This window comes from Equus asinus, chromosome 21 (assembly GCF_041296235.1).
Source record: "Equus asinus isolate D_3611 breed Donkey chromosome 21, EquAss-T2T_v2, whole genome shotgun sequence".
Taxonomy (NCBI): Eukaryota; Metazoa; Chordata; class Mammalia; order Perissodactyla; family Equidae; genus Equus; species Equus asinus.
The window spans coordinates 58,059,753-58,087,365 of NC_091810.1; the positions used below are offsets into that span (position 1 = coordinate 58,059,753).

The 27,613-nt window shown below is 42.3% G+C and overlaps 1 protein-coding gene across 1 annotated transcript in view; it reads left to right on the forward strand.

Moving 5' to 3' along the window:
• The window catches only part of SCN11A (sodium voltage-gated channel alpha subunit 11), an 84,657-nt gene that overhangs the window by 16,434 nt on the left and 40,610 nt on the right, over positions 1–27,613 (forward strand). The window contains exons 5-16 of the mRNA XM_014859596.3: positions 1,049–1,177; positions 2,445–2,545; positions 6,271–6,444; positions 7,206–7,269; positions 12,050–12,191; positions 12,761–12,958; positions 13,837–14,010; positions 16,863–16,992; positions 18,057–18,295; positions 21,756–21,938; positions 23,981–24,349; positions 26,036–26,470. Coding sequence (XP_014715082.2) covers positions 1,049–1,177; positions 2,445–2,545; positions 6,271–6,444; positions 7,206–7,269; positions 12,050–12,191; positions 12,761–12,958; positions 13,837–14,010; positions 16,863–16,992; positions 18,057–18,295; positions 21,756–21,938; positions 23,981–24,349; positions 26,036–26,470 — 2,338 coding nt within the window. The remainder of the gene's footprint in view (positions 1–1,048; positions 1,178–2,444; positions 2,546–6,270; positions 6,445–7,205; positions 7,270–12,049; positions 12,192–12,760; positions 12,959–13,836; positions 14,011–16,862; positions 16,993–18,056; positions 18,296–21,755; positions 21,939–23,980; positions 24,350–26,035; positions 26,471–27,613) is intronic.

Genomic DNA, 27,613 nt, shown 5'->3' on the forward strand with positions numbered 1-27,613 from the left:
AGAAATGTCTGTTCAAGTTATTTGGCCATTTTTAAATTGGATTATTTGATTTTTTTGTTGTTGGGTTATAGGAGTCCTTTATATTTTCCAGATATTAACCTCTCGTCAGATATATGATTTGCAAATATTTTCTTCTAGGAGTTTTATAGTTTTTGCCCTTACATGTAGCTCTTTCAACCATTTTGAGTTAATTTTTGTACGTAGTGTAAGGTAAGCATCCAACTTCCTTCTTTGGTATGTGAATATTGAGCTCTCCCAACACCATTTGTAGAAAAGACTGTCCTTTTTTCATTGAATAGTCTTGGCACCCTTGTTGAGACTCATTTGACCCTATATGCGAGGGCTTATTCTGGGCTCTCTATTCTACTCCAGTGGTCTTTATGCCAGTACCACACTATTTTGATTACTTTAGCTTTGTGATAAGTTTTGATATAAGAACGTGTGAGATCTCCAACTTTGTTCTTTTCTTTCAAGATTGTTTTGGCTACTCAGGGTCCCTTGAAATTCCATGTGAATTTCAGGATTGAGTTTTTATTTGTGCAAAAAATGTCATTGAGATTTTGATAGGGTTTACATTGATTGGGATTGCTTACTACTCACTTTGAGTAGTATGAACATCTTAACAATATTAAATCTTCTAATCCATGAACATGGGATGTGGAAGATTCAGTTTTTAGCCTCATCATTTACTCTCTTTGTTCCTTTGCCATTGTCCCCTTCTGTACATCAGAGTGACAACTCTAGAATACCTGTGACAAACTACAACCCCCACATATTGGCCGAAACAACTCTCAAGAATATGGCCATGAAGCTAGGCATTGAAAATCAGCTTTACAACTTTATACATGGGCTTGTTTCTCAGAAATTCTAAATACCGAAACTTGCTTGAGGAGCTTGCCTTTCTGAACTCAGGTTTGCTGAAGACCAGCATGTTAATCGTCACATTGAAATAGAGTAAAACCCATTAAGGCCAGATAAGACAGATGGGCTCTCTGCTTTTCACATCACTTATCATGTTCCTTCTTGTTCTGAATGATTTGCTTTGTAGGTATGTCTTCACTGGGATTTATATTTTTGAAGCTTTGATAAAAATATTGGCAAGAGGTTTTGTTCTGGATGAGTTTTCTTTCCTTCGAGATCCATGGAACTGGCTGGACTCCATTGTCATTGCAACAGCGTAAGAATATTAAAGATTTTATTGAAGAGACTTGGGGTAGGAAAGAAGCCCCTTGGCTCCCATCAGGGCTCTGTATGTATCCATGTGAGTGGCTGAGTATGGCCCAGTAATGCCTAGAGGTTTGAGTACAGTGTTGGTTGGTCCTGAACAGCACCATGTAGCCAGTTGGCCAGAGGCTTCCATGCACAAATCCATTTCTAGGTCAATACTCCTGTTTTCGTTCCTTCAGCCGTTCACTCACCAAACACTGGCCTGTTATGGGCCAGGCTCTATGTAAGATACAGGGTTTGTGATAATGAAAAAAAATCATACATGGTCTTCACTCTCTTGAAGCTCACAGTTCAGAGGGGAAGAGAAACAATTAATGACCGTTACAATCTCGTATAGGATGAGTGCTAGGATAGGAGCTACACGTGTATTGGGCTGTCAGAGCATGTAGGAAGAACCAAGGAATCTAAAAATTCTTTCACTATTATAAGATCACAAAGAGTTTCTCTCATGTTTTCTTCTAGAAGTTTTATAGTTTTGGCTGTTTTGTTTAAGTCCATGGTCCATTTTGAGAGAGCTGAAGTTCTTCCTGAAAGAGAGGACATCAATTTGGCATCTGAATTGTGAGACGGAGTCAGCAAAATAAAAAGCAAGAAGAACAATGGCTCATTGCCAGTACAGTAATAATAAACCTAACATTACTTAATTTGTGCCAGCCATTGTTTCAAGCACTTTGCATGTATTTTTCTGTTTAATATTCACAAAAGCCCTTTGATGTAGCTGCTATTAATTTTAGAGTCTTACATTTGAAGTTCAATGATTGGGTGCTCTTGGTTATTGAAAGGTGGTGTAGTGCAGTGGGGAAAAGTGCAGGCTCTGGAGCCAGACCTGCTAGCTTCCTTTCGGGCTTGACTATGCGGTGAGACCTCAGGAAGTGCATTGGGGCCTGCAACTTGACAGCCAGCCAATAAATGTTTGAGTTGATTTTTTTTTATTCATGGATATAGCCACAATTGAATGGACTATTTCAAAGAATCCTCATCTGTGTCCAAGTATAAAAATTAGCTGAGAACAGCTTCGTATGCAATCTATGGTCTATAACAGTAGAAAGTAGTATTTCCAGACCCTGAGATAAAGATGGGGCTGGGAAGGTGAGGCTGCAGGCTTCACCTTGGTGGACACAGGCCCCAGGCCGTGCTTACCTGTGGCCTTTGTGGAGATATGCTCTGCAGCCACAGCACTGAGCAAGCCTGGGCTTTCTCTGTGCTTTGTCTTGTAGGTTTGTGTCATATTCGCCAAATAAGTTCAGTGGGATCAGTCTGTCATCCCTGCGTACCTTTAGAGTGTTCAGAGCGTTGAAGGCAATTTCAGTAGTTTCGGGTAAGTCACTCTAACTTTTAACACTGGCTTTTAGTGGGAGAGAATGTTGTTTTATAGTTAAAATTTCTCAATATGTCTTGTAAACCAAAAACAAACAAACTGTTTTACTTATTTATTTGATCATTCAACAGATATGTATTAAGAGTCTATTATGTCCAGACACTGTGCTAGCTGTTTGGACATATCAGTGAGCAATCAGACAAAGATCCTTGCCCTTGTGGAGTTTACATTCTGGGTGGGGAATAGGGAGACAGTCACTAAGCAATAACTCTCATAAATAAGTAAACTATATATCATGTTAGAAAGTGATATGTGCCATGGAAAAATAAAATGGAAAAGTAGACAACTTGAGGGCTATTGGAAGTAACAGGGGTTAGAGGAAGCAGGTTGTGATTTTAAATAGAGTGGTCAGAATAGGTGTCACTGAGAAGGTGAGATATGAGCAGATATGGAGGCGGTGAGAGAGTTTCACAAGCAGATATATGGGAAAGAGTGTTCTGAGCATAGGACACTGCCAGTCAGAAGACTGAGGATTAGAAAAGATATGGATGGGGCTGGAGCAGACAGAGTGAGGGGCCAGGTGATAGAGGTGGGACCACCCAGGTGAAGGGGGGCCATCTAAGCACTGAGAGGACTTGGGCTTTGCTCTGAGAGTAATGGGAGCCATGTGAGGACTTTGAGCAGAGGAGTCACATGATCTGATTTATGTTTTAAAAGGCTTACTCTGGCTGTTGTATGGGAAATAGAATGTGAGGGATCAAAGACAGAAGCAGGATAGGAGCAGAAGCAGATAGGAGGCTTAGTGGTCACCATGGAAATGTACTGCTCAGATCTCCTGCTCTAGGGAGCACAGTTGACTAATGGTCCCAACTGCCACCTCTCTTGGTTCACCACTGCATTCATACCAGGATTGTACTTTCCCTGCATGTCCTGAAGGACATGGGACTCCTCTCATGGAGGACTTTGGTCCAGGGGCTCCCCAGCAACCTCATTGACACTTTCTCATAGCAGCACTATAGTCTGAGGCACTTCCTGTCCAAGCTTGCTTTCTTACTACTCTCCTTTCCCAGGTGTCAGCCCTGTGTCACAGTCTGAGGCTCTTTCTGCCAACTCTACTCCCTCCCCTTTATTCTTCACAGGCTTTTCACCCACAAATCTCTTGCACATCTAATCACAGAGTATCTGCTTCTCAGAGAACCCAAACTGATGCAAAAGGCCACTGCTATAATCCGCGCAAGACATGGTGGGGCCCTCAGATCAGGTAGTGGTAGAGGAGTTGTTGGACAGTGATCAGATTCTGTATAAATTTGAAGGTAAAAGTATAGCATTTCCTGATAGGTTGATTGTATGTGTGGTGTGAGCAAAAGAAAAAAGTCGAGAATGAGTAGAGGTTTTTGGCCTGAGTGACTGGAAATAGGGAGTCGTCATTGCCTGAAATAGAGAAGACTGTGAAAGGAGTGGATCTTGGGGGTCAGATTAAGATTTAGCTTTGGACATGTTCTGTTTGAGATGGCTTTGAGACATCCAAGTGAAAGTATCAAGTAGGCAATTAAATATACAAGTCTGGAGTTCAGGGAACTGTCTGGGCTGGAGATAATCATTTTGGAAATTATGAGCCTATGCATAATATTTAGAGCTATGAAATCTGATGAGATTACCAACGGAGTGAGCAAAGATGGAGAATAGAAAAGCACCCAGGACCAAGTGCTGGGGCACTGCAACCTTAAAGGGGAGGGAAGAAGAGCAACCAGCAAAGGAGATGAGCAGGAGCTACCAGTGAAGTAGGAAGGAAAGCAAAGGTAGTCTCCTGGAAGCCAGGTAAGGAAGGTGCTCTGAATCAGGATGAAGCCAAAGATGTGTTGTGACTATCAATTCCAGTTTATCAAAAATGAGGTTATTATGGCAGACCTTTTTCCTCTTCTTCCTCTTTCCTTTCTTTTACAAAAAAAAAAAATCTTTGTTAAAAAATATTCCCTCTCTGGAGTCCTTTCTCTCCTCCCTTTTTTTCCCCTCCTCTTCTAGTATTTTCTGTCAATGGCTTAGCTCTAATACCAAAACTACAGGCAATTTGGATATTTTCAAACAGAGGCAGTGGGTTATTTTTTTTTGAAACTCCACAAAAGCAATTGCATAGTGATAAAGAAACTGACAGTCAGAAGGACACTTAGGTAGAATTTGTCCTTCCTCCTCCCTCTCTCTCTCTTTTGCAAGGTTGACCGTGGTTTCCTGGCGGATTTAGGGGCTTTCTGCATGAGCTGTGTCCCTGGTATTTTCATACCGGTCAAATATACATTCAGGCAGTCACTTAGTAGCCTTGGTGTCTCCTTCCCCTCTAAGCAAGTGAACATAGTCTACATTTTGACTGATGAACACATGAGATCCCTGGATCCTTTTGGAAGTAAAGATGTGATGTACAATCTTCTATGGGACCATGTAAAACTTATTCAGGAATCACAAACATCTTTCATCCAAATTGTGTTGCTTTAGAGAAGACTCTAGCCTCTTTTTATAGATTAAAATCAAGCTTGGATGAGGTGTAGTAACTTCTTGTTTGGCTGCAACTGGGGACATAGTGAATGTCCCAGTTTGGCCTCAAGGCTCCTCCCCTTGTGGCCTCATACTTTGTGGGAAGGTCATCCAGTGCAGGCTTAGCCTCCTATTGGATGCTGCCTTGTGTTCTCAAGTCTACTGTTCATGGCCTACACTGGTCAGTTGAAACTTTCACTTAGTGTCATCTCACACATTACAACTCAAATCTGGTTGTTTATCTCTCCAGCTGTGTTGGGAGCAGAGCCAATAACTCAGTGGTGTACTGGGGCTGACTTGTTCTGGCTCCCCAGCAGACTGTGCACATCTCTTTCCAACTCTGCATCCAGGGATGTCATGTTGGTATCTTGAAACCAGCTGAGGGAGAGGGGTGTGTGGAGAGAGAAGAGGAATCTCTGCTATAGAATTCAGCAAACAAGGAAAGCTGTGAATGCTACAAACGAAGACTTTCCCCATACACCTCCAACCCCCACTCAGAGAGCTGATGTTAAATATTTACCAGCATACTGTAAGATTATGTCCCTCTTAGTTTGTAACTTTGTCAGCCTAACAGTGTGCCATGGACACAGGAGGTCCTTAGTAAATATTTCTTGAATGAATGAAATAAAGACCCCTGTTATAACTAGTAACCTGAGTTTTTTCCTAGGACATCCTCATATTTGGATCCAGACAAAGCTCCTCCTCTCCTTCTTCCAGCTCCCTGCCCCTCAAGTTGGCTATGTCTCATGGAACCTCAAGTACCTCGTAATAGTTAGTGACTAGTAAAACTTAATACAACTCTAACTCCTTCTCTAGGGTGGCCTCACTTTGGCCTTAATGCTGCATGTGACCCCCAGCTGTGGAGGTGCCTGCACAGCTGTCATCAAGTTATGCCTTATGCCTGTGTGGCATGTTTCTGCTCGAAGTCTTCTCATTTGCTCTTCAGAGCAACCCTGTGACAGATGTAGAGCAGGGCGAAGAGATCAAGTCCTAGACTGGTGGACCACTCGATGACAAACAGCTTCTAAGGCATAGAGTTGAAATAGAACTCATGGCATCAGAATCCTAGGTCAGGCCAGTTTCCAATTCCAGCCTACAATCAGATAAGGCCTTGGCTGCTCCCTCCCATGTCTGCCCCTTGCCTGTGTCTGGTGTGTGCATGAGTAGGGGCATCTCCCCACACTTGTTCTCCTTCTCAGGTTTGAAGGTCATTGTTGGGGCCTTGCTGCGCTCTGTGAGGAAGCTTGTCAATGTGATGATCCTGACTCTCTTTTGCCTCAGCATTTTCGCCCTGGTAGGTCAGCAGCTCTTCATGGGAAATTTGAGCCAGAGATGTGTCAAGAAGTCCTGTAAGAATTCCAGTAACCTTGACGGTAAATACCCCATCTTTCACTCCTTAGCTTGTGCATGGTTAACTTTTATTTATCCTCACTCACACTGTCTACATATCTGCATTACAAAGTCTCTTATGAGCAAGGGATGACTTCATGCATCCAGGCTTCTCAGGCAGACAGATGCCTTTCTTAGAGAATTGACTCATTCTTTGGGTTTCCATGGAGAAGGAAAAGCCCGAAGCCACATCCACAAAAGCAATGTCAGCACCTATGCTTTCCCACATAAATCTCTGCCCACTTCTTTGTCATGTTTTGCAGAAGTTTTCAGAATGCCCGAATTTGGCCAAAGGGAACCAGAAACTTCCCAGCCCCCTTTTCGAGTATTTCCTCCAGTAACATCACTTCTTTCTATGTCGCTCCCTTTCCACACTGAGGTCAACCCTACACCAATTTGATGTGGCTACACTTTCTCCATGTCTTTCTTGGTTTATGAGCTTCTCATGGGCTGAGTCTGTGTCCAGCTTCCCTCAGGAGGTGATTTCTGGTTTGGTTTTATGTCCTGAGGGGCAAAGTGGTGGTGGTGCACTGCTTCCTCCTCCTACTTCTCCTTCCTTCTTCCCTTCCCTCCTTTTCTCTTGCTCCTTCCTGATGGCTTAGGCTCCAGTTCCTCTCTGGACATCCACTTCCATCATTTTAGAGAGTTCTGAACCATCTGTTTCAAGCATAATCTGGCATATTTGCTATTCTTTTTCATTTCAGTGTTTTTTTAAAATCTGAATTTATGATTCTTCCCTTCTCAGACTCTTGCTTTGAAAAGAAAAATCCCACTGAATTCAGAATGTGTGGCTCCTGGAAGGGTAGCAGGTAAGAGGCTTATACTCTTCATTTTTCTTCCAAGCAGAACATCTCTAGACCTTTTGAAGTGATGTGGCAAACAGTCTTTGTCTAGTGACTTGTGGAAGCAGCAATGATAGTTCTCAAACAGTACTCATTGTTTCATGTATCTGAGCAAGTTTAGATGTGCATTATTAAATTAAAAATTATTTCCAAGTGTTTAGAGCAGCTTTATTCTCCAAGTTATGCTGAATTTGTAGCTTATAAGAAACCTACTGAAAATGTAGTGATATTTTGATTTCATGGAGTGAATAATCAAGACTTTCAAAGGTAAGAAAGGACATTATGATTGAGAGCCCTATGAAGTCCTGGTTTCATATTCAGTGGCATTGCTCTGATGCAAGATCATCAGAGCATACTTCTGCTGTTGCTGATCTGTTGACCGCCACTGCCTCTAATTACGTGTACAGTTGTATGTGTGTTCATACACATTTGCCCCAACAGCTGGTAGCCCTTTGGCCCTTTGAAGATACCCTTTCTAGTTTCAGGATATCAGTGCTCTCTGTGGTGAGAGATTCAATTCAGTGAAGATTTATTGAGTGTATTTCAAATTAAGATAATATGCTAGGCACTACAGTAAAATAGACTGCATTCATTCCTCAGTAACAAATAGGTGTCAAAGACCTACAGTGTGCCAAGCTCTGTGTTAGCCCCAAGGAATGCAAGTATGAACAAGGGAACCCTGCCCACTTGAAATGACATCTTGTAGGGAAGAGAGGCGTAGAGTAAATCCTTGGAAGTATGATCAGTATTATGAGAGAGATGTGCAGTTACTGTGAGAGAAGGTGGAGGCTGTAACTCTCTCTATAAAATTAGAGAAGTCTTTTCTAATGCCATCTGTGATGGTCACAGATTCAGATTAGGTCAAATTCACAGGCACAATAGGCTTTAATCTAATGCAAGTTTTACTGAGCTGTCTAGAATGATCCTTGACAGGACACACTGCACCCACAGTGTTTTCGTTTACTGAGGGGCCCAGCAGCTGTCACATTCAGTTCTTCGTTGACCCCTTATCCTTGCAAGGCAGGTATGGTTACTGTAGGCAAAGTCCAAGGTGGGGTGGATGACCTAGACACACAGAAGAGGCAGCCTTGGTTTCCAACTGGTCTTTGTAGTGTCCTTGTCTCTCTAAGCTTGTGTGACAGTCATGACTCTCTCAGTCGGGGTGTAATATCGAAGCTCAGGAATTTTACAGTAAACCAACTCCTAGTCCATGACCTTCCATATTGATCATAACATGGCAGTTTCCAAGGAGATGGCAAAACCAAGGTCACTTTCCCAGGCAGGCTTTCATCCGTTCAGGGCCCAGGCCTGGTTTTCAACCTTTGCTCACTGCCTCCTTCCCTGAGGACTAACTAACCCATGACTACAACTTGGATCTGAAGTGTGAATAATAGGTTCTGGTAAGTGAGGACATAGAGCAAATAATTCCATCCAGTAGGAACAGCAAGGGTGGAGGACTCAGGGCATGCGGACACGTTGAGGATGATAAGAAGCACAGCAACTTGTTGTGCAGAAGGGCAGGAGACAGGAGCCAACCACGCAGGACTTAGTAGGCCATCAGTGCCAAGGGTTTTGACCTTGATCACAAAAGAAACAAGACCTGAGTAGATTATATATGTTTAAAGATCACCATGGTTGCTGTGTGGAGAATGGGTGGATAGAGTAGATGAGATAGCCACTTAGGAGCTATGTTAGTACAGAGGAGAGTCATTAAGCTGTACAGTGGAGGTGAAGAGAAATTGATGGATGAATTCTAAAGACATTTATGAGACAGAGAGGAACAAGACCTATGGATTGAAGAGGGGTGTTGGTGTGCATATGCGTACACAGGTGCATGTGTAGGATAGCGGTGGGAAGTGCAGAGGAGAGAAAACTGTTATAGGTGTTTCTCTTATTTCTGGTGTGAGTGACTGGTGGTGCCTTTGCTGAGATGGGAACACTGGAGGAGAGACTTAATCACCTATATATGTTAATGGAAGGCATGTCCAGGGAGAGGGAGATTGAAGAAACAAGGAAATGAGGGAAATTAAGTATGGTAGTAGATTCAGCCCCAGCAGGCTCCTGGAAGATAAGGGTACTGAAACTTGGCAGAATTCATTGAGATCTGGTGGGAAAGAGGGCACAATGAATGTCCCCCTTCTGAGTCACCCTAAAGCAAAGCCTGCTACTCACCAAATCCCACTCTGCCGACCAAGCAAACAACCCATCAGCTTGTCAGGACGTCTGATTAAATGTGACGGAACAACCCAGACTTACTGGGCACTGGAAAAAGCCTTTGGTGTAAAGGAGGCCGGGATAAAGAAACAGAAAAAGCGACGATTGTCTTAGTTACTTTAGGTTGCTATAACAAAATACCATGGACTGGGTGGCTTATAAACAACAGAAGTTTATTTCTCACAGTTCTGGAAGCTGGAAGTCCATGATCAGGGCACCAGAATGGTTGGGTTCTAGTGAGGGCCCTCTTTGGGGTTGCAGACTACTGTCTACTCATTGTATCTTTGCATGATGGAAAGAGGCCTAGAGGGCTCTCCTGGGGTCTCTTTTATAAGGGCACTAATCCCATTCCATAAGGGCTCACCCTCATGACCTAATTACCTCCCTAAGGCCCCACCTCATAATACCATCACACTGGGGGCCAGTATTTCAACATAGGAACTTTTGGGGGATGCAAACATTTGGTCAGTAAGAGCCGTGAACAAAACCACAAGAAGTTGGGGAACCAAAAAGGGCTTTTAAAGCTTTAAATGGGGTCTTTGGTGAAATTAAAAGAGATGTTGTATACATAAAAACAAAAATAGCTTGGGGCTGGCCCAGTGTTGTAGCAGTTAAGGTCACACGCTCCACTTTGGCGGCCCAGGGTTTGCAGCTTTAGATCCCAGGCGTCAACCTAGCACTGCTTATCAAGCCATACTGTGACGGGCATCCCATATATAAAGTAAAGGAAGATGGCATGGATGTTAGCTCTGGGCTAATCTTCGTAAAAAAAAAAAAAAAGCTTATTATGAAAGAGGAACAGTCAGAGAACAAGAAAGATCTTTTTTTGCTAACATGATTATATAAAATCAATAATAGAATTAAAAGATAAAGTTGAGGAAATAGCCCAGAAGGTAGCAACAAAAGACAGAGACAGAAAATATGAGGATAAACATTAATCCAGAAGTTCCAACTTTTGACGAAGTAGGAATTCCAGAAATAGAGCACAGAAAAAGCAAAAGGGAGGAAATTAGCAAAGAAATAATATGGAGCATTTTCCTGGGATTAAGGATGCAAGTCCCTCCATGTCCCATAAAGTCACAATACAATGAATGAAAAAGGACCATGCCAAGTCCATTGTCATGGTGTTTCAGAACCTGGGGAAAAGATCAGAAAACCAAAGAGAAAAAGAAGGTCACTCACAAAAGAATAAAAAAATCAAAACAGCATCTGAATTCTCAATAGCCACACAGGATAAATAGCTGAGTGGTGCCTTCATATTTCTAAGGAAAAATTATTTTCAACCCAAAATTCTATTTCTGGCCAAACTATCTATCAACTGTAAAGGTAGAATAAATGTATACTCGTGTATGCAAAGATCACCCAGTCTTCTTAAGAAGCCCACTTGAGATTTTTTCCGGAAAAATGAGGGAGTAAAACTTGGAAAGAGCAACACACAGGAGCCAAGAAAAAATGTATCCAACCCAGAAGAGCCATCGACACAGGCCACAATATTTTTCTATGAAGACTGATATAAGTAGTGATGAAGTGAGAAGGGATGTTGGAGGGCTATCCCTCATCTACCATAACAGGAAGTTAATCAACAAGGACTAAAATTGATAAATCAAATATCAGTATAAGCATTATATTTAGAGATACGGATGTACAAGAATCAAAAGTTGTTGAATTTGGGGTGTGTAAATGATGGTTGAAGAAAGATGGAATGGTTTTCATTGCAGGCCTTTTGGTGCCATGTGATTTTTAAACCACACATATATTATTTCGATAAAAATACTATATTTATTAAAAATTAAGGAAGTACATATCCTGAGTATATCCTATAGATACACTTAGTGAGGTGTGCTTTGGTGATGTGGGCAAAGATCTGTGTGTAAGATACTCATTGTTTGTAGACTAAACCCCAAATGTTTGTAAAAGCAAAAGACCAACAACTGAAACCTTAGTATTCATCATTAGCAGAGCAAGTAGGTGAGTCACAGGACTGTAAGACATGAAAATAAGTGAGATGTCTTCCTGTATGCTGATATGGAAAAGATCTCCATGCTGCACTGTTCCATGAAGAAAGCAAGGTGCAAGAGAGCGTTCAAAGGATGCTCCCGTTTATGTATTATAGAAGATATGTGTTGATATATATGTGCTTCTATATTCATGGAAAAGGTACAAAAGTAGCTGTTAAACTGTTGCCTCTAGGAAGTGGGACTAGGATTGGGGGAGAGAGGGAGACTTCTTATTTATTGTAAGCCCTTTTTTACCATTGGTTGTTCACTATGTCACTGCACTTAATTTTTCAATGAAAAACTGCTAATATGAATTTACTAATCAATCTATTTGGAAAGAGTCAATGGGTGCCCAGGTTAAGGTTTGGCTGGGAGGGTTGTCAGACAGGGGGATGGCCACTCTAAAGGTACTCTTCACCCAGGACTTTCAGGTGTGAGCCCGTGGCCCTCAGAGGAACCAACGCCATGGGGGAAGATGGGGAGCTGGGCTGTGGGGAATCTAATTCTTTCTCTGTTCACTTGTTTCCAATATCTAGTGCCTGTTCTGAAGACTTTGAATGCAGACACACAGATGACAATCCTGACCATAATTTTACGAAGTTTGACAACTTTGGCTGGTCTTTTCTTGCCATGTTCCGGCTTATGACCCAAGATTCGTGGGAGAAGCTTTATCAACAGGTTATCCATTTATTGTCTCTCTCTCCCCGTCACTGATCTATCTCTCTATCATTTATTTATGACCTACCATCTATCTTCCACCTTTGTCATCTATTCCTCAGCCTTAACAGTTGTACTGTTAAATTCTGCTTTAGAAGTTCTGTTAGAAACATCAAAAAAAATTTTATAAACATGATATTTGGAAGAATAGTGGACAAAAACTCCACTTCCTTGAAATATTACCCCTCCCCAGGTTCCCTGCTGCCTGAAGTTCCAGCACTAGTGCTTCAGTTTTCATGAAGCATTGCTATCTCTTTTGCCTTTTTAGTTTTAAAATGCAAATACCCTTGAGAAAATCATAGTAAAGTCACTGAGACTTCCATGGGAACTTATGGACGGCATTTCCTCACTGAGATATAGGGCATCAGGAGTCTCTGGGTGCCTAGGGAGGCCGTAGATGATGCTGCAGGCAGCTGAGCCCACCAGTGCTGGGGGAAGCCGATTGCTACTATACAATCTCTGCTTGAGGTGCTGGTCACCGCCCTGTGGAAGAAGGCTTCAGATGCAAGCGTGTGCTCTGTCCCTTGCAGACTTTGGTTACCTCGGGGCTCTACTCAGTCTTCTTCTTTGTGGTGGTCATCTTCCTGGGCTCTTTCTACCTGATTAACTTAACTCTGGCTGTTGTCACCATGGCTTACGAGGAACAGAACAGGAATGTAGCTGCTGAGACAGAGGCCAAGGAGAAAATGTTCCAGGAAGCCCAGCAGCTGTTAAAGAAAGAGAAGGAGGTAGGGGCTCATGGGGTCTGCTTGCGGGGACCGTAGAGGCCATGGGGCCTGAGGCTCAAGGGTGCTGTATGAGGCCGGGGTGTAGTGCTCTTTACTGGTGCTCTTCTGAGAATTTAAGCCCCTTGCAGAAAGACAGGCTCTGCCGCTGTCTCTCAATGAGATGTCCAGACACAGGACTCTTGAGAACAGGGAACCCTTGGTCTTGATGTTCTTTGACCTTCTGAAACCCGAGCCTTCTAGGACAGATCCCAAACTGCTGGCTACAGGATAAAACTTGTGTATATGTAAATTCAGGCTCTGCCCTGGGCTTTGTTGTGGGAATCTGGAGATGTTTGTGTTCACTTGAGAGGGTTTGGGAAGGCAATAATGGTGGTTCTAGAGATAAAAGCCATGATCATCTCTCCCTTCTTGAAATTCCTGTCATATTCATAGGCCATTCTCATTGTTTCCCTGGTATCTTTACATTTTTCCAGTTCAATTCTAAGATTTTCAGGACAGGGACCATGTTTTATACACTCCTTATCCGCCACAGAGATCTGTCAGAGGAAAGCCCATTGTAAATGCTTAATCTATGCATCATCAGACACAAACATTTATTAAGTGCCTGGCACATACTGGGCACTGTGCTTAGGGTTAGTGATACGGAGATATGAATGAGTCAACCCTGCCTTTGAGGGCTGCAATCTCCATGGACAAACAGGACATATTACACAGATAAATTATGACAAAGCCGGTATATTCCAGTTAGATGATGGGCAATCTAAATGGTATGGTGCTACCAGAAGAGAGAAGAGAATGCTCACTTAGGTCAAGGTCAATTGCGATGTTTTATGAGGAGGTATAATCTGTTCATTAATTGCTTTTGTGCACTCTCTAAGGCTCTGGTTGCCATGGGAATTGACAGAAGTTCACTTAATTCCCTTGAAGCATCATCTTTTTCCCCAAAGAAGAGAAAGCTATTTGGTAATAAGAAAAGGAAATCCTTCTTTTTGAGAGACTCTGGGAAAGAGAAGTTTCCAGGAACAGATTCTGATGAAGATTCCCAAAAAAAGGCAAGTCCTGGCTTAGGGATTAATGATGCTATAGCACTGTTCAGGGGTACAGATCAAGTTGTCAGTCTAATTGAAAGGATTCATTCATTCATTTACCCACTTATCCACTCATCCATTTGCACATACTTTCCTGTCCATGTGTCTATTCAACTGCCCATTTATTTACGAACATCTATTTAAAGTGTTGATAGTGTTTACTATCTGCTTGGCACTGGGGTAGGTACTGAGGGTAGATGAGATGTATAAGACAGGCAGCTAATGATGAAGACACCCTAATAAAGAGGCAGTCACTATTCAATGTGACGACTGACATGATGATCGCTGTGGGAGAACAGAGGAGGAGCAGTGTCTTAGGGGCTTCCCTCTGAAGCAAACCCTGAGTGCTACAGTGCGAGTAGATTATTTGGGAAGTGGTTCCAGGAAGCACTGAGAGGGGAAGGGAGAAGCGATACATGTACTATCAAGCCACTTACCATTGAAGGTAGTTGGAGTTTAATCTCACTGGAGTGAGGGCACTAGGGTATTTATACACCAAGTTTCATCCATCATTGGTTAAAGACTACTGAGGTCAGGAGATTATACTTTTCTGTATTTCTGGCTTACTGTGCATCAGGGCAGAGGAGGTTCGTGGGGCCAGAGAAAGCCCTCAGGTAAGGCCTGAGGATATATGGATGGGCCAAGACAGCATCTACTTCAGACAATCAACCCAGACTTGGTGGGCTATGGGAAGAGCAGTGAATCAAAACAGAGTTCATGGAGGAAGCAGTGTCTAAGCTGAAAAGGTGGATTAACCAGGCAAAAGGAAGACGGTAGCACTGCCGGTAGAGAGCACAGCACAGGCAAAGGCCTGGAAGCAAAGGAGGGCAAGAGGACATGACCCAGTAGGAAACTTGCGAGCGTGTGTGTGTGTGTGTGTGTGTGTGTGTGTGTGTGTGTGTATGTGAGATGAGATTGGGGGTTGGGGGTGGTAAAAGGCTGTAGTGGTAAGAATGGGACCATCACAAAAGGCCTTGAAGCCAAGGAGTTCAACCTTTATACTGAGAGCAAGGGGTAAGCAGCATTGAAAAGTTTTAATCAAATGAGTGATATGACTAAATTTACATTTTGAAATGCTGAATGCATTGAAGAGATGGGTTTGGAGAAGAGCGAGACTGGAGGCAACCAATTAAGAATCTGTTGCAGGGGCCAGCCCAGTGTTGTAGTGGTTAAGTTTGCATGCTCCACTTCAGCGGCACTGGGGTTCACGGATTCGGATCCTTGGTGGGGACCTATTCTACTCATCAGCCATGCTGCGGCAGCTACCCACATATAAAGTGGAGGAAGATTGGCACGAATGTTAGCTCAGGGTGAGTCTTCCTCAAGCAAAAAAAAGAGGAAGGTTGGCACAGATGTTAGCTCAGGACTAATCTTCCTCAGCAAAAAAGAAGAAGAAGAAGAAGTTGTTGCAGTAATCTAAGTAAGAAATGACAATGGCTTGAACTAGGATTAGGGAAATGAAGATCAAGAGAGATTAACAGATTACATGATCTACAGAAGATAAAATTTGGCAATTGACTAATTGTAGAGGGTGGGCATGATACTTGGTTTATGACTTGGGTAGTTGACTTGATGGAGGGTAATTTACTGAGACAGGAAAGGAACATGTTCTGGGGGTAGAGAAGATGGCAAGTTCGGTTCCGGATGTGCCAATTTTGAGGTGCCTATGGGATCTCCCAGGGTGGATATTGACTAGGGAGTTGGATATGCAGAAATGAAGTTATGGGAGGATGGGCACTAGGGGAAAAAAGGCTATTCTTATCATTAAGGTGGGGGAATGTTCGAACATGTTTTAATTGTGGAGAGAGAAGTCAGAAGAGAGGAAAATGTTGAAGATGCTGGGGAATAATGGCAAGAGCCACTTTCCTGAAATAGAACAAGGGAGACGAAGTGGGCAGAAGGTGGATGTGCATGCCCGAGAATGGGGTGGGGAGAGGGACCACACATATTGAAGAGACTGCAAATATTTTTTAATATTTTGGAAGTTTTCCCCTTTTCCACAAAACAATAGACAGAGACACAGACACTTAACATAAAGTGTCTTTTCTCTTTAACTAGAACAAGAAATAGCTATAGAAAAGAAAGGCTGTCTTTAAAATAGCTCATCAGCTATTTGGTCTCCTCTGGGGCCCTGGTTGATCAGAACTTTGGGGAAATAAACCATCTGGACCTGAGTTTTCTGGATAGCTAAGGGCTTATGTCCTTTAGTCTCCAGAGACATTAGATTTGTAGGTGAGATGAGAGTCAATAAGCTCTTGGGCGTAGCCTGAGAGAGTGCTTGAGATTTAGTGTATAGATTTTGTGATATTTATTTTGACTGTTCTTTTTAGTTTCTGACTGTTTTAAAACCTATTTAGGCAGTCGTTCAAGGCACTTCGCTCTCTGGCCCCAATCCACCTTTCTAAACTTCTTCCCCACTTCCACCCCTGGCAAACGTTGTTTCCAAATTAGCCTTTTTATTGCTTGAACCATTTATTTACCCTGAACCATTGCTCGTTAGTTTTTGTAAAATTTTTTTGCTCTTTGTTGACAATGAACAAATCTGAGAAAGAAAATTTTGAGAAAAAAAATTTCTGTAGGTAAGACTCTACAAAGGTACATACATAAGAAATATGAATGTTCAATCCATATTTCTCTTATTTATTAAATATGAATTAGAAAGCTGAACATTTGGCATGCCATGACATTGAAGTGAATCAGCCTATATAAAATATTAAGCATCTTTGCTGCATGTGGTATTGAAACAAAGACGTTTGTAACGTTTTGAGGAGAGAAAGCCTCTTCTCTTAGAAAGTCCGTTGTGCCTTCTCTCACAGCCACACCTCCTAGAACAAACCAAACGACTGTCCCAGAATCTGTCACTGGACCATGGTGATGAGCGTGGAGACCCCATCCAAAGGCAGAGGGCGCTGAGTGCTGTCAGTATCCTCACCATCACTGTGCAGGGTAAGTTCTGCCTCCCAGCCCAAGGGAGAGCGTAACTTCAATGATATCCTTCCATTCTCCCTGTCACCAGCCCCTAGAAGCCCTCTGCAACTAACTGTACTTTCTACAAAGAGTGACTTCCTACACATCTTTGGAGCATGTAAGAAAAGTGGTTTGGAAAAAGTGGGCCTTCCCTGTGGGTCCACCCTGAGCCAGCACTTGGGTAGTGTGGGAACCGGCTAGACCTGGGATAGGATTTGGGACCAAGAGCACAAATGGAACCTCCCGATCAGGCCAGGTAGTCACAGGAGGTTTCAGTGACAATGATAGCCAAAGAAGAGAAGACATAGAAGTTTCCAGTAGGTGGCAGTTTTCATTGAAGTCAGAGTTTGGAATCTGGCGTGGACAATAGAAGACCTTTGTAGATAGTCTGGAGCCATCTGATTGACTTGATTAATAGCAGGTAACAGCAACTCAACTAAGGGGTTGGTGTTGAAGGGCAGGACTCAAGTCCCTGCAAGGATGGGGTCAAATGGGTCCCTTAGCACTTTTGAGCCTATTGCATCACCTTGTTTGGCCTACATGAGTCCTCTGAAATGGTATCAGAAAAATCAAGGATGCAGCTGCTTTATGGCCTGAACTCAACAAACTGAGTGCGTTTTGTTTCAGTGCGTATAGATGGCCTTGCCTGAATATCTCTCCCTCCCCTGAGCCCTGGTAGCTCCTTGTGCCTCTGTTACAGCTGTCACCATGGTCTGCCTTGAGTGAACATGACTTGGGCTTGTGTGTCTCTCCCTCATGGGTTCACAGCCAGTCAGCATTGACTTCCTCATCTGTATGTCTAACAGTGCAGCCCAGCTCCCAGACGCTCAATATAAGTGTAAAGACATGATGTACTTGACTATACCACATGGAAGCTATATGTGGGAAACCTATCTGGCTACACCAGTCAATGCCCTTCTTGACTGATTACATTGCCTCACAGCGACCCTAGGGAAGATGGAGGAAGGAATGCACTCACTCAAAGAGCAGCCAGACTGGTTCAGAGCTAACACCTCAACTGCTCTTTCATTCTTCTTCTCCAGAACTAGAAAAATCCCAGGAACCTTGCCTCCCATGTGGGGAAAACCTGGCATCCAAATACCTCGTGTGGGACTGCAGCCCCCAGTGGCTTCGTATTAAGAAGGCCCTGAAAACCATGATGACTGACCCCTTTACTGAGCTGGCCGTCACCATCTGCATCATAATCAACACTGTCTTCTTGGCCATGGAGCATTACAACATGGACCCGACTTTTGAGACGATGTTGAATACAGGGAATTTGGTAACTTTAGGCTTTTTAAAATATAAGCGTATTTCAAACTTTGAATCATAACTCTTTCAAAGTCTAAACATTTTGTGAATGTGGCCTAATGCAACCCAGGCCTTTGTTCCCCTTAGGGGGACTAGAGGGAAAAGATGACTGTCAGGATTTTGTTTTTACCCAGTTCAGTAATTTTCCGTGGGACCTACATTGGCCCCTCCAGTATGTTAGAGTGTCTTTTTAGTTATCCAGTGGTAAGCCAGAGCAAGTAGACGTCTCAAAAGGTCAACTATTTGGAATAATTAAGAAAACGTTAACCATAGCCAGAGGCCCATGGTCCCTGGTGATATTGATGACATCATTTGTCACAAATGCCATTACTAAGTACTATCCCCCTGGAAAGGTGAGTCAGGGCCTGGCAGCTGTGGGAGGTACACTTTCCTGGGAGGGGGTATGTGGAGCCTGTGGGGTAGGGGTGGGGTTGGTTCCAGACTTGAGCTGCTTCGATGTGTCTCTCACTGCATGGATCTAGTCTCAGTTAAATTGGGAAAACTAAGATGGGGAGCAGACTTTTCAGGAACTGTTCACTTTAATTCATAGTTCCTGTAGAAGGCATTTTTTTCCCCAAGGGAAAATATCCCAAATAGCAGAAATAACGAATAATTATCCACTGAATGTGTTACTAGAATTAGCTAATGAGTTAATGGGCTAAAAATCTTACCAGAATGCCTAACTCTTTCCTCTTAAAGTTTATTTTATTTTTCCAATTTAAAAAGCAATGCATGCCTTAAAAAAAACTTTTTGCATAAGGAAAAATACAAAGAAGGGAAATACAGAGAAGAAACTCATTTCCTATGGTCCTACTAGCAAGGATGATCATTTTTAGCATTGCAGAGTATTTCCAGGTAGTTTATACACATATAGAGATGGATGGATGCATGTATTTTTTAGTTCTTTTTTTTTACATTGATGAGTACCCACTGTACCTATTGAATCAGGAGTTGGTCCACAGAGCTGCTTCTATGCATCAACTTTAGGATGCTGTAGAACTGGAGATACACACCTGTCACCCTCAGTCGCACATCCCTCCCAGGAGGAGAAAGGGTACAGTGGGACTGCAGTACAAAACCAGGGTGGTTCTCCTAAAGACAATCTGCATTTAAGTTCCTTTCTGCCTACTGCTTTCGGGAAGAAGTGCCTTGTTTGTGTGCATGAGATGGATTTGATTCCATGCTGCATGATAAACCTAACACACGCAGTACCTTCTAACAGCCTGGGGTCTTCTGGACTCCTGGCCAGTGTATTCAACTGCCTCCTGCTGAGGTATTCCAGAAATGGGCTGATGGTGTTGTTTCACTTGGAGGCAGAATGTTGTGCCCTCAGGGCCATGGTCTCTGCCTCAACAGTCAGCAGATCCATCTTTCAGCACCTCCTGGTGGGTAGAGTTATTGGATAAGTTTCAGAGAATACCCAAAGAACCCAGAGTCATTCCCTGAACAAAGCTTCCCAATGGCAAAAGCGGTCTGTCCATCCATTCCTCTGCTGATCAAACTGTGAGAAATGGCCAACAGCCCCCTCTCAGATTTCCCACTGACTAGGCTTCCTGGGTGCTGAGGTGAAGGCGTCAGAAGCTGATGAATTAAGTGACATTCTTCTTAACTTTCTCCAGAGGCAGAAGGAAGCACAGGGACATTGTCGGTGTCTGAGGACATGCACCCTGGCTCCTGAAAATTGACGAGAAACATGCAAAGCTGGCCTCATAGCCTGTGCTTTCATTCCATGTTCCCCATTCCCCAGATGCAGAATACAAAGGTGGCAGCCATCCCATCTATTGCGCCCCCATGGTGGTGGTGGAGGGAGGCCTTGGAGCCTTGAGTTCCAAAGAACACATCCAAGCCTCCCTCCTCTGATGGGTGGACCAGGATTAAGCTGGACTGTGGAGTTCTGTGGGTCTGGAGTTGGAAATGGACTCTCAGGCTTCGGGATTGCTCAAATCAGGGGAGTACATGGAACTCCCAAGAAGCCATAAGTAGCAGTTGAATTAGACTGCAAAGTGAATGGTCCCAAGGCATCTAGGGAGGCTGTAGGGCTAGACACCTAAAGCCTGAAGGAGATAGGAGGAGGAGGAGTAGATCCAAGGAGGCCGGGGTCAGTCCCACACAACTAACTAGAACAGGCAATACCTGTAGAACAGGCGTGCCTTTAGGCCCTGGTTGTGGCATTGAGTGGGGTAGGCAGCAATGTTTAAAGGGAAAAGATAGATAAAAGCTTGAAAACTTCTTTGCCACCCTCAATTTCTTTTTATTTGCCTCTCCTGGATTTATCTTTGCCAACCGTTTTATTTTAACTTGCGTTTTTTATTTTAGGGATTTAAAAAAAGTAAATAGTAAGTCATTGAATTATTTATAAAAACAGATCATGTGTTTCTTTTAATAAGGAGATTTAAGCATTTTTGGATTTTTTTTCAGAACTGTAAAGGAGAGTTTTATAACTGACAACATTTTTAAAGTCTTTAACCCTTTTTATATTACCTTTTTATTTTTGTAGTATTGTTTTTCTCATTTCTGTATAGTTGTGTGTGTGTCATAGAGAATGTGCTATTTGCTATGAGGAAGTGCTTTGCTTTACCTTCTGCAAAGATATAGAATATAGGTTTAGTTTTTAATTTGGCTACTACTTATTCAACATTTTGAAAATTCCTTAAGTCTGCATCTAATTGTCAAAGACAAAGACAAAAAAATTATTTTTGCCTATGGAAAACACATAAGTTAGCATTTTTTGTAACTTCCACCCCTCTTAATTCTAATATTTTGATCTGGAATGATGAGCCGTATATTCTGAATGAGTTTTTGGGATTATATTCCAACTCACTAATCTTCCTTTCAACCATGACCAATCTAGAGTTTCTCCTATATCTTGAATTGTTCACAGACATTTTTCTGTCCCTGGTAGTGTTTTTCTATTCTCTGCTCTGGGCCTCTTTTTAATTTTTTTCTGGTCAAGGTGCTGAGATTGAGAAATTAGGTGAACTCCTCCTGGATTCTGGTCTATAGAGGACATTTATCTTTAGTTTTCAGAGCTGTTGTGTACTTTCCCCCATTTTGGAGTTTTTATTGATATTTTAAAGAGAATTCACAGGAGAAATTGCTTGACACTTCCTATCACTGTGCTATCCACCAAGAACCCAATTTTGCCTTATTTTCAACAGAATGGGAAATAATATTTACTCTTCATCCTGATGTCTGTGAGCTTGGTAACATTGGAATGGGCACCACGGAGATGGGTGGAAAGGAGCAAAGGCAGAGTGAGGCTCATGCTGCAGCCATAAATGGTTCTTCCTCACGGACTTGGGGGTATACTGTGCCAACCGTGAGAATGCATTTTATTGCTTTGTGACCTGTAATTCCTTTGGGTCATTCTTCAAAGTGTATCTCCCAAGAGAGGTAGCTTCCTTTTCTCATTCTTTTTTGTCTCACTGTAGGTTTTCACTGGTGTTTTTATGGCAGAAATGTTCCTTAAAATCATTGCGCTCGATCCCTACCACTACTTTCGCCGAGGCTGGAACATTTTTGACAGTGTCGTCGCTCTTCTGAGTTTTGCAGATGTGATGAATAGTATAGTTGCAGGAAAACAAAAATGGCCATTTTTCCGTTCCTTAAGAGTGGTAAGGCACTTACTTTCTTACTTTACTGAATCACTTAGCCGCCAGTATTGAAAAGACACTTGAGTGAGTTCGATGGCTATTTTAGATTAAACTTTAACTTATCTTACCTTGACCCGAGAATCTACTGCACTCCTCCTCCCACCTAAGTCTTTAATACTCCTGGGAGTCCAAGAAGGTCTTCTCTCAGCTGAACCCCTACTTCCCACCACCCCCAAAACGACTCTTTAGGCAAGCAGATGCAAAATTGTGTCTTTCAGTGTCTGGACTCTGCTTCTTTCTTTGTATGACCTTTCTGATGATCTCTTCCCCCACAGAGCTCTGAGTCAGGCACACTCACATCTGGGCTCACCAAGGGAATGAAGACTACAGAGCCTAGGAGGGGGACAGCTGCTGCTGGCAGGTCCTATCTCACAAGGTCCCTCCTCACTACTGCCAGGGCCACATTCCTATTCTGTAGTCTTTGCCCTCCATCCACTAACTATTGGAGGCATTCTGGCAAGCTCTGCAGAGTGCCCGATATGAGCTGACATGAGGGAAGGCTCAAAGATGAGGAAAGTACTGTCTTCAAGGAGTTTGCAGTCCAGGGATGATGTAAGACAGGGCCAGAAATGACCATGAGGCAAAGTAGACTGTGACAGATCCCATGAGAGGTATAGATAAAAAGCTATAGAGAAACCACATCTGAGAGGGGAATTGGGACACCACAAAAGGTGGCCTCTTGTCCTCTTTCAAAGATTCACTTTGTTTTCTTTTTGACATGGATAGGATTTCTAAGCCTGCAGAGTAAGACTTTTGATTCACTTATCTAAGCGTGTACTTGGGATATGTTAGGAGATCACACTGCTCAAAGTAAGGCATTATTAGGCTACTCTCTTAAAGTTTTATTGGCCTTGGGTGAGCAAAATTGTATTTGCTTTACAATTGTTTAGGCTTATTATAGCCATGCTCCGAGGCAAGGAATTCTGTGGCGTCTGTTGTCTGTGTATGAGAACAGAACCACAGTCTCTCCCTGATATGCCTCTGACTCCCCTCTGAGTAGACAGTGGTGGTCCTTCTCCTGAGACATAAGTCCTACTGACCTGCAATATTTCCACTCCAACAATGAATAGCTGGTACTTAACAGGATTGTACTTTGGAGTGAATCATCACTTTATATTGAAAGTTACTATAAGAAATAACCTATGAAGCTAGTTGCTGTATTTTCTCTAAGGTTATTGTCTCCTGCAAGGTCTGTAAGGTTCCATGAAAAAATTTTCTCCTTGGAAAAAGTGTGCATGTCTTGAGTAGCTGATTGCCTTTTCTCTCCTAGGTACAAAACGTCATATTACTCTCATCTTTGTTATAAAACTTAGATTTAAACTTGTGACCTGGAATATATAATGCTGGAATTAGCAAAATTTTTCTGTAAAAGGCCAGATGGTAAATATTTTCAGCCTTACAGACCATATGGTTTCTGTCAAAATCATTCAACTTTGCTATTGTAGCACAAAAGTAGTTGTAGACATTCGAGAACAAATGGGTATGGCTGTGTTCCAATAAAACTTTATTTACAGATGCAGAAATGTGGACTTCATACAGTTTTCATGTACAAAGAAATATCCTTCTTTTGATTATTTTCCAACCATTTAAAAAATGTAAAAAATAGTCTTACCTCTCAGGCCATACAAAAAGAGGCAATGAGCCGGATCTGGCCCTCAGGCCATATTTTCGACCCCTGGTATATTAAATAGGATTCTAAAACATTCATTTTATATAATAAATACATATACTCGATTTCACCATCATGATCCCAAAGTCTTTATCATTTAAGAAAATGTTAGAATAAAATATTTCCATTTTTAACACAAAAAGTCGATACAGATAAGTATTAGTTTGGGACAGGGAGTTGGTGACCATGTTTAGGATTGATTTGGCTTTGAAAAGATTTTTGAAAGTCATAAATGCTGTGGTTTGGGAACATGTCATTTGCTTTATAGCTGAGCAGATGGACTTTGTCCTTAACTGGCTTTTCTTCCATTTTTGTTTATTGTCTGTTTTTACAGCTGAGGGTCTTCAAGTTAGCCAAATCCTGGCCAACTTTAAACACACTGATTAAGATAATTGGCCACTCCGTTGGAGCCCTTGGAAACCTGACTGTGGTCCTGGCCATTGTGGTCTTTATTTTCTCGGTTGTTGGCATGCAGCTTTTTGGCTCTAAATTCGGTTATGAAAAAAGAAATACAAAATCCTGTATTCCTACAGTCCCATGTTTACGACGCTGGCACATGGGGGATTTCTACCACTCCTTTCTGGTGGTATTCCGCATCCTCTGTGGGGAATGGATTGAAAACATGTGGGAATGCATGCAAGTAGCTGATCCGTCACTGTGCATTATTGTCTTTCTGTTGATCATGGTGATAGGAAAACTCGTGGTGAGTGTCTTAGATTTTTTTTAAATACATAGACTTCACAAATGCATTAGCTTTTTTTGCAGCACTTCACTGGTGAAAATTGTTATTCTAAATATAATATTATAAATTTATTATATAATATTTAAAAATCTGCATTTGAATTTGGTTTGTGGAAAGTGTAATAAGCATGAAACAAAACCTCCTTGTCAGATAGTGTTCATGTTGACTGATGCCCCAGTAGCTGTTCTACTCCAGGCGATTATTCTAGGATAGTCATATTCTCTTTGCTGGTGATTGGCTGAGGTAGAAGTTTGTGACTTAATTTGGTCAGTAGGGTGTAAAGGGATGTTCACCGAAGAAGACCTCTTGTTCTATTTAAAAAAAGAAGGGATGAGAGAAAAAATGGTCCTTATACTTCTTCTGGCCTTTTTATGACTGTGACTTCTGGCAGAACTGCAGAGATGATGTGACCATGACGAGAACTAGCCTAAGCTAGAGAGCACACTGAGGAAGGTAGAGTGAAAAGACAGAACAAACCTATCTTCGTGTCATAATTGGCCCCTGATCTATTTTCAAACTTATTACATTACCTTTTCTGTTTGTGTAAGCTGCCTTGAGTCTATTACTTGCAGCTGGAAATGTAGATATTTATGGAGAGGCTAATTAGATGTACACCAGTGAGGGCATGAAGAGACAGCAGACACACAAGGATACCTGAGCACAAGATCTTCAGAATCAAGTTGGGGCCATCATGCAAATATAATTAACTATCCACACACAAAGTTATCTTGAGTACCTGATAAGTGAGGTAGATAGACAATAAGTGATAAAAAAAGTTCAGAAGAACAGGATATCACCAAAGTGAGTGGGAAGAGAGCATTAAGAAAGGATTTGTGGAAGATACAGTGCTTGAGAAGGGCACTTAAGAATCAAGGAGAACTTAGCAAATAGAGGAGAGACTGAGCAAAGAACCAGAGTTGGGCATTCTCATGGTGAAGCTGAGGAAGGGTGACTAGACCCATTCACATGGAAAGAACCCCTCTCTTCAAAGGTTGTATATTTTTGAGCTGGTGAGAGCCACAAACAAGGGAGTTTAAGAAGGTAAAGATGATAAATTGGAGGGTTTTTAAGTGTAAGCAAAAAACTAAAGTAGGAAGCTGTTGGGATGATTTGCCTTTAAAGTCATATATGCTTCAACAAAACAGTTGCAGATTTGGTTCAGATCCCTCCAGCTCAGCCCCAAGACTTCACTGCATTTTGGGCAGCAGGACCTAAAGAGCCTGCACAAACAGGAGTGGACTCCACAGCAGTCTTAGACATAAGACCCATATCCCTGTGGGCAATTCCAACAAAAATCCAAGCTCATGATTCAGGCTGATCCCCAAGGAATATACACTTTCGATTTTGCCATGTGGGTCTCCTTTCCAGAGTCTACAATACATGCTGCTTATATGTAGATAAATGTGATTTGGCTGTTTGCACTCTTTAATTTCAATTTTTCTTTTGTCTTATCTTGCTGTCTCTATTACTTCCTCAATCTTCTCTCCTTTTATTTATTCTATAGATGAGCTTTCTTGGGAGACAGAAGGACATAGAACTCTCTTTTGATTTTGTTTTGAGTCTTGGGGAAAAGTTGTTCTGGAAACCTACTGTATCCTTTCCTTTGCTAAATGTTCCATTCTCCTTGTGTCCCTGCCTCCTTCCCAGGTACTCAATCTCTTCATTGCCTTGCTGCTCAATTCCTTCAGCAGTGAGGAGAGAGGTGGAAGCTTGGAAGGACAGACCAGGAAAACCGAAGTCCAGTTAGCCCTGGATCGGTTCCGCCGGGCTTTTTATTTTGTGTTACATAATCTTGAGCATTTTTGTCACAAGTGGTACAGGAGGCAAAACTTACCAGAGCAAAAAGAGGTGACAGGAGGCTCTGCTGCAGAGAGCAAAGACATCATCCCCCTGGTCACAGAGATGAAAAAGGGCCCAGACACGTGGGAAGAGTTTGGTATACTAATTTCTGCACCAAAGACCTTGAGTGTTGAGTATGATCGGACTTGGTTGGCCCCACTTGCTGAAGAGGAAGATGATGATGTTGAATGTCCTGATGAAAATAATGCACAACCTTTCACACAACCTGAGGCTGGAAAACAGGTACGAAGGTTCACAGATAGACTTAGCAGTCATGCAAAGCTAGAGTTGTCATGGGGCACTGGTTGCCTGCCCTGTTCTGAGCACTGTGCGGGGGTTATAAGGGTATAAAATGTGGTGGCTGCCCCTCAACACCCACATGCACTTCCCAGGGCTGGTTCTCATCATGGTCCTGCACACGTGGCACAGATGGGAGGTGTCAGAGGAGTTCAGAGGGAAACAGGATCAGAGTGGGCTGGAGCAACAGGGGAATCGAGAGCCTTTGATTGAGCCCTAAAAGAAATATAGAGTGTGGATCGGCTGAAAGGTGAGGAAAGAGAGTGTGTGGAAAGTGAAGTGAAGAGCATAGAAAAAGAGACAGTGGTGGGAACAAACTCAGTCTCTTCAGGGACAAGTGTGGGGCTCATAGGTAAGGAGTGGTGGGAGGTGAGGGCTGCCAGGGAGTGGCAGGGTGATGGATGCCCTAAATAAACAACTACGGACTTCATTCTGGATGCAGCATTGCTGTTTGTATATTCCTGAATTTTCCACAATGGTTGTAACATATTATCTTCCCACCAGCAATGTATGGGAGTTCCATTTGCTCCACATCCTTGCCAATGTTCGATGTTGTCTGCCTTTTTAATTTTTAACCATTCTAATGGGTTTGTAGTGGTTTTAATTTTTATTTCACTGCTAATGATATTGCATAATATATCTTCATTGGTGAAGTGTCTACTGTCTTTTTATTGAGCTATTTGTTTTCTTATTATTAAGTTCTAAGAGTTTATTAATATTCTGAACACAAATCCTTTGCCTGATATGTATATTGCATATATTTTCTGTCTGTGGTTCACCTTTTATTTTCTTAATGGTATCGTTCAATGATCAGAAATTTTTACTTTTGGTAAAGTATAATTTATCAATATTTCTCCTATGGTTCATGTGTTTTGTTTTCATTCTAAGAAATCTTTGTATAAGCCAAAGTTGCAAAGATTTTCTCATACGTTTTGTTTGAGAATTTTCTAGGTTAACTCTTAAATTCAAGTCCGTGATCCCTTTCAGTTTAATTTTTGTATATGGTATGAGTTGTCTTTTTTCCCCCTGTATATATATCTAGTGATTCTAGTACCGTATATTGAAAAGTCTGTTTTTATTCCGTTGAAT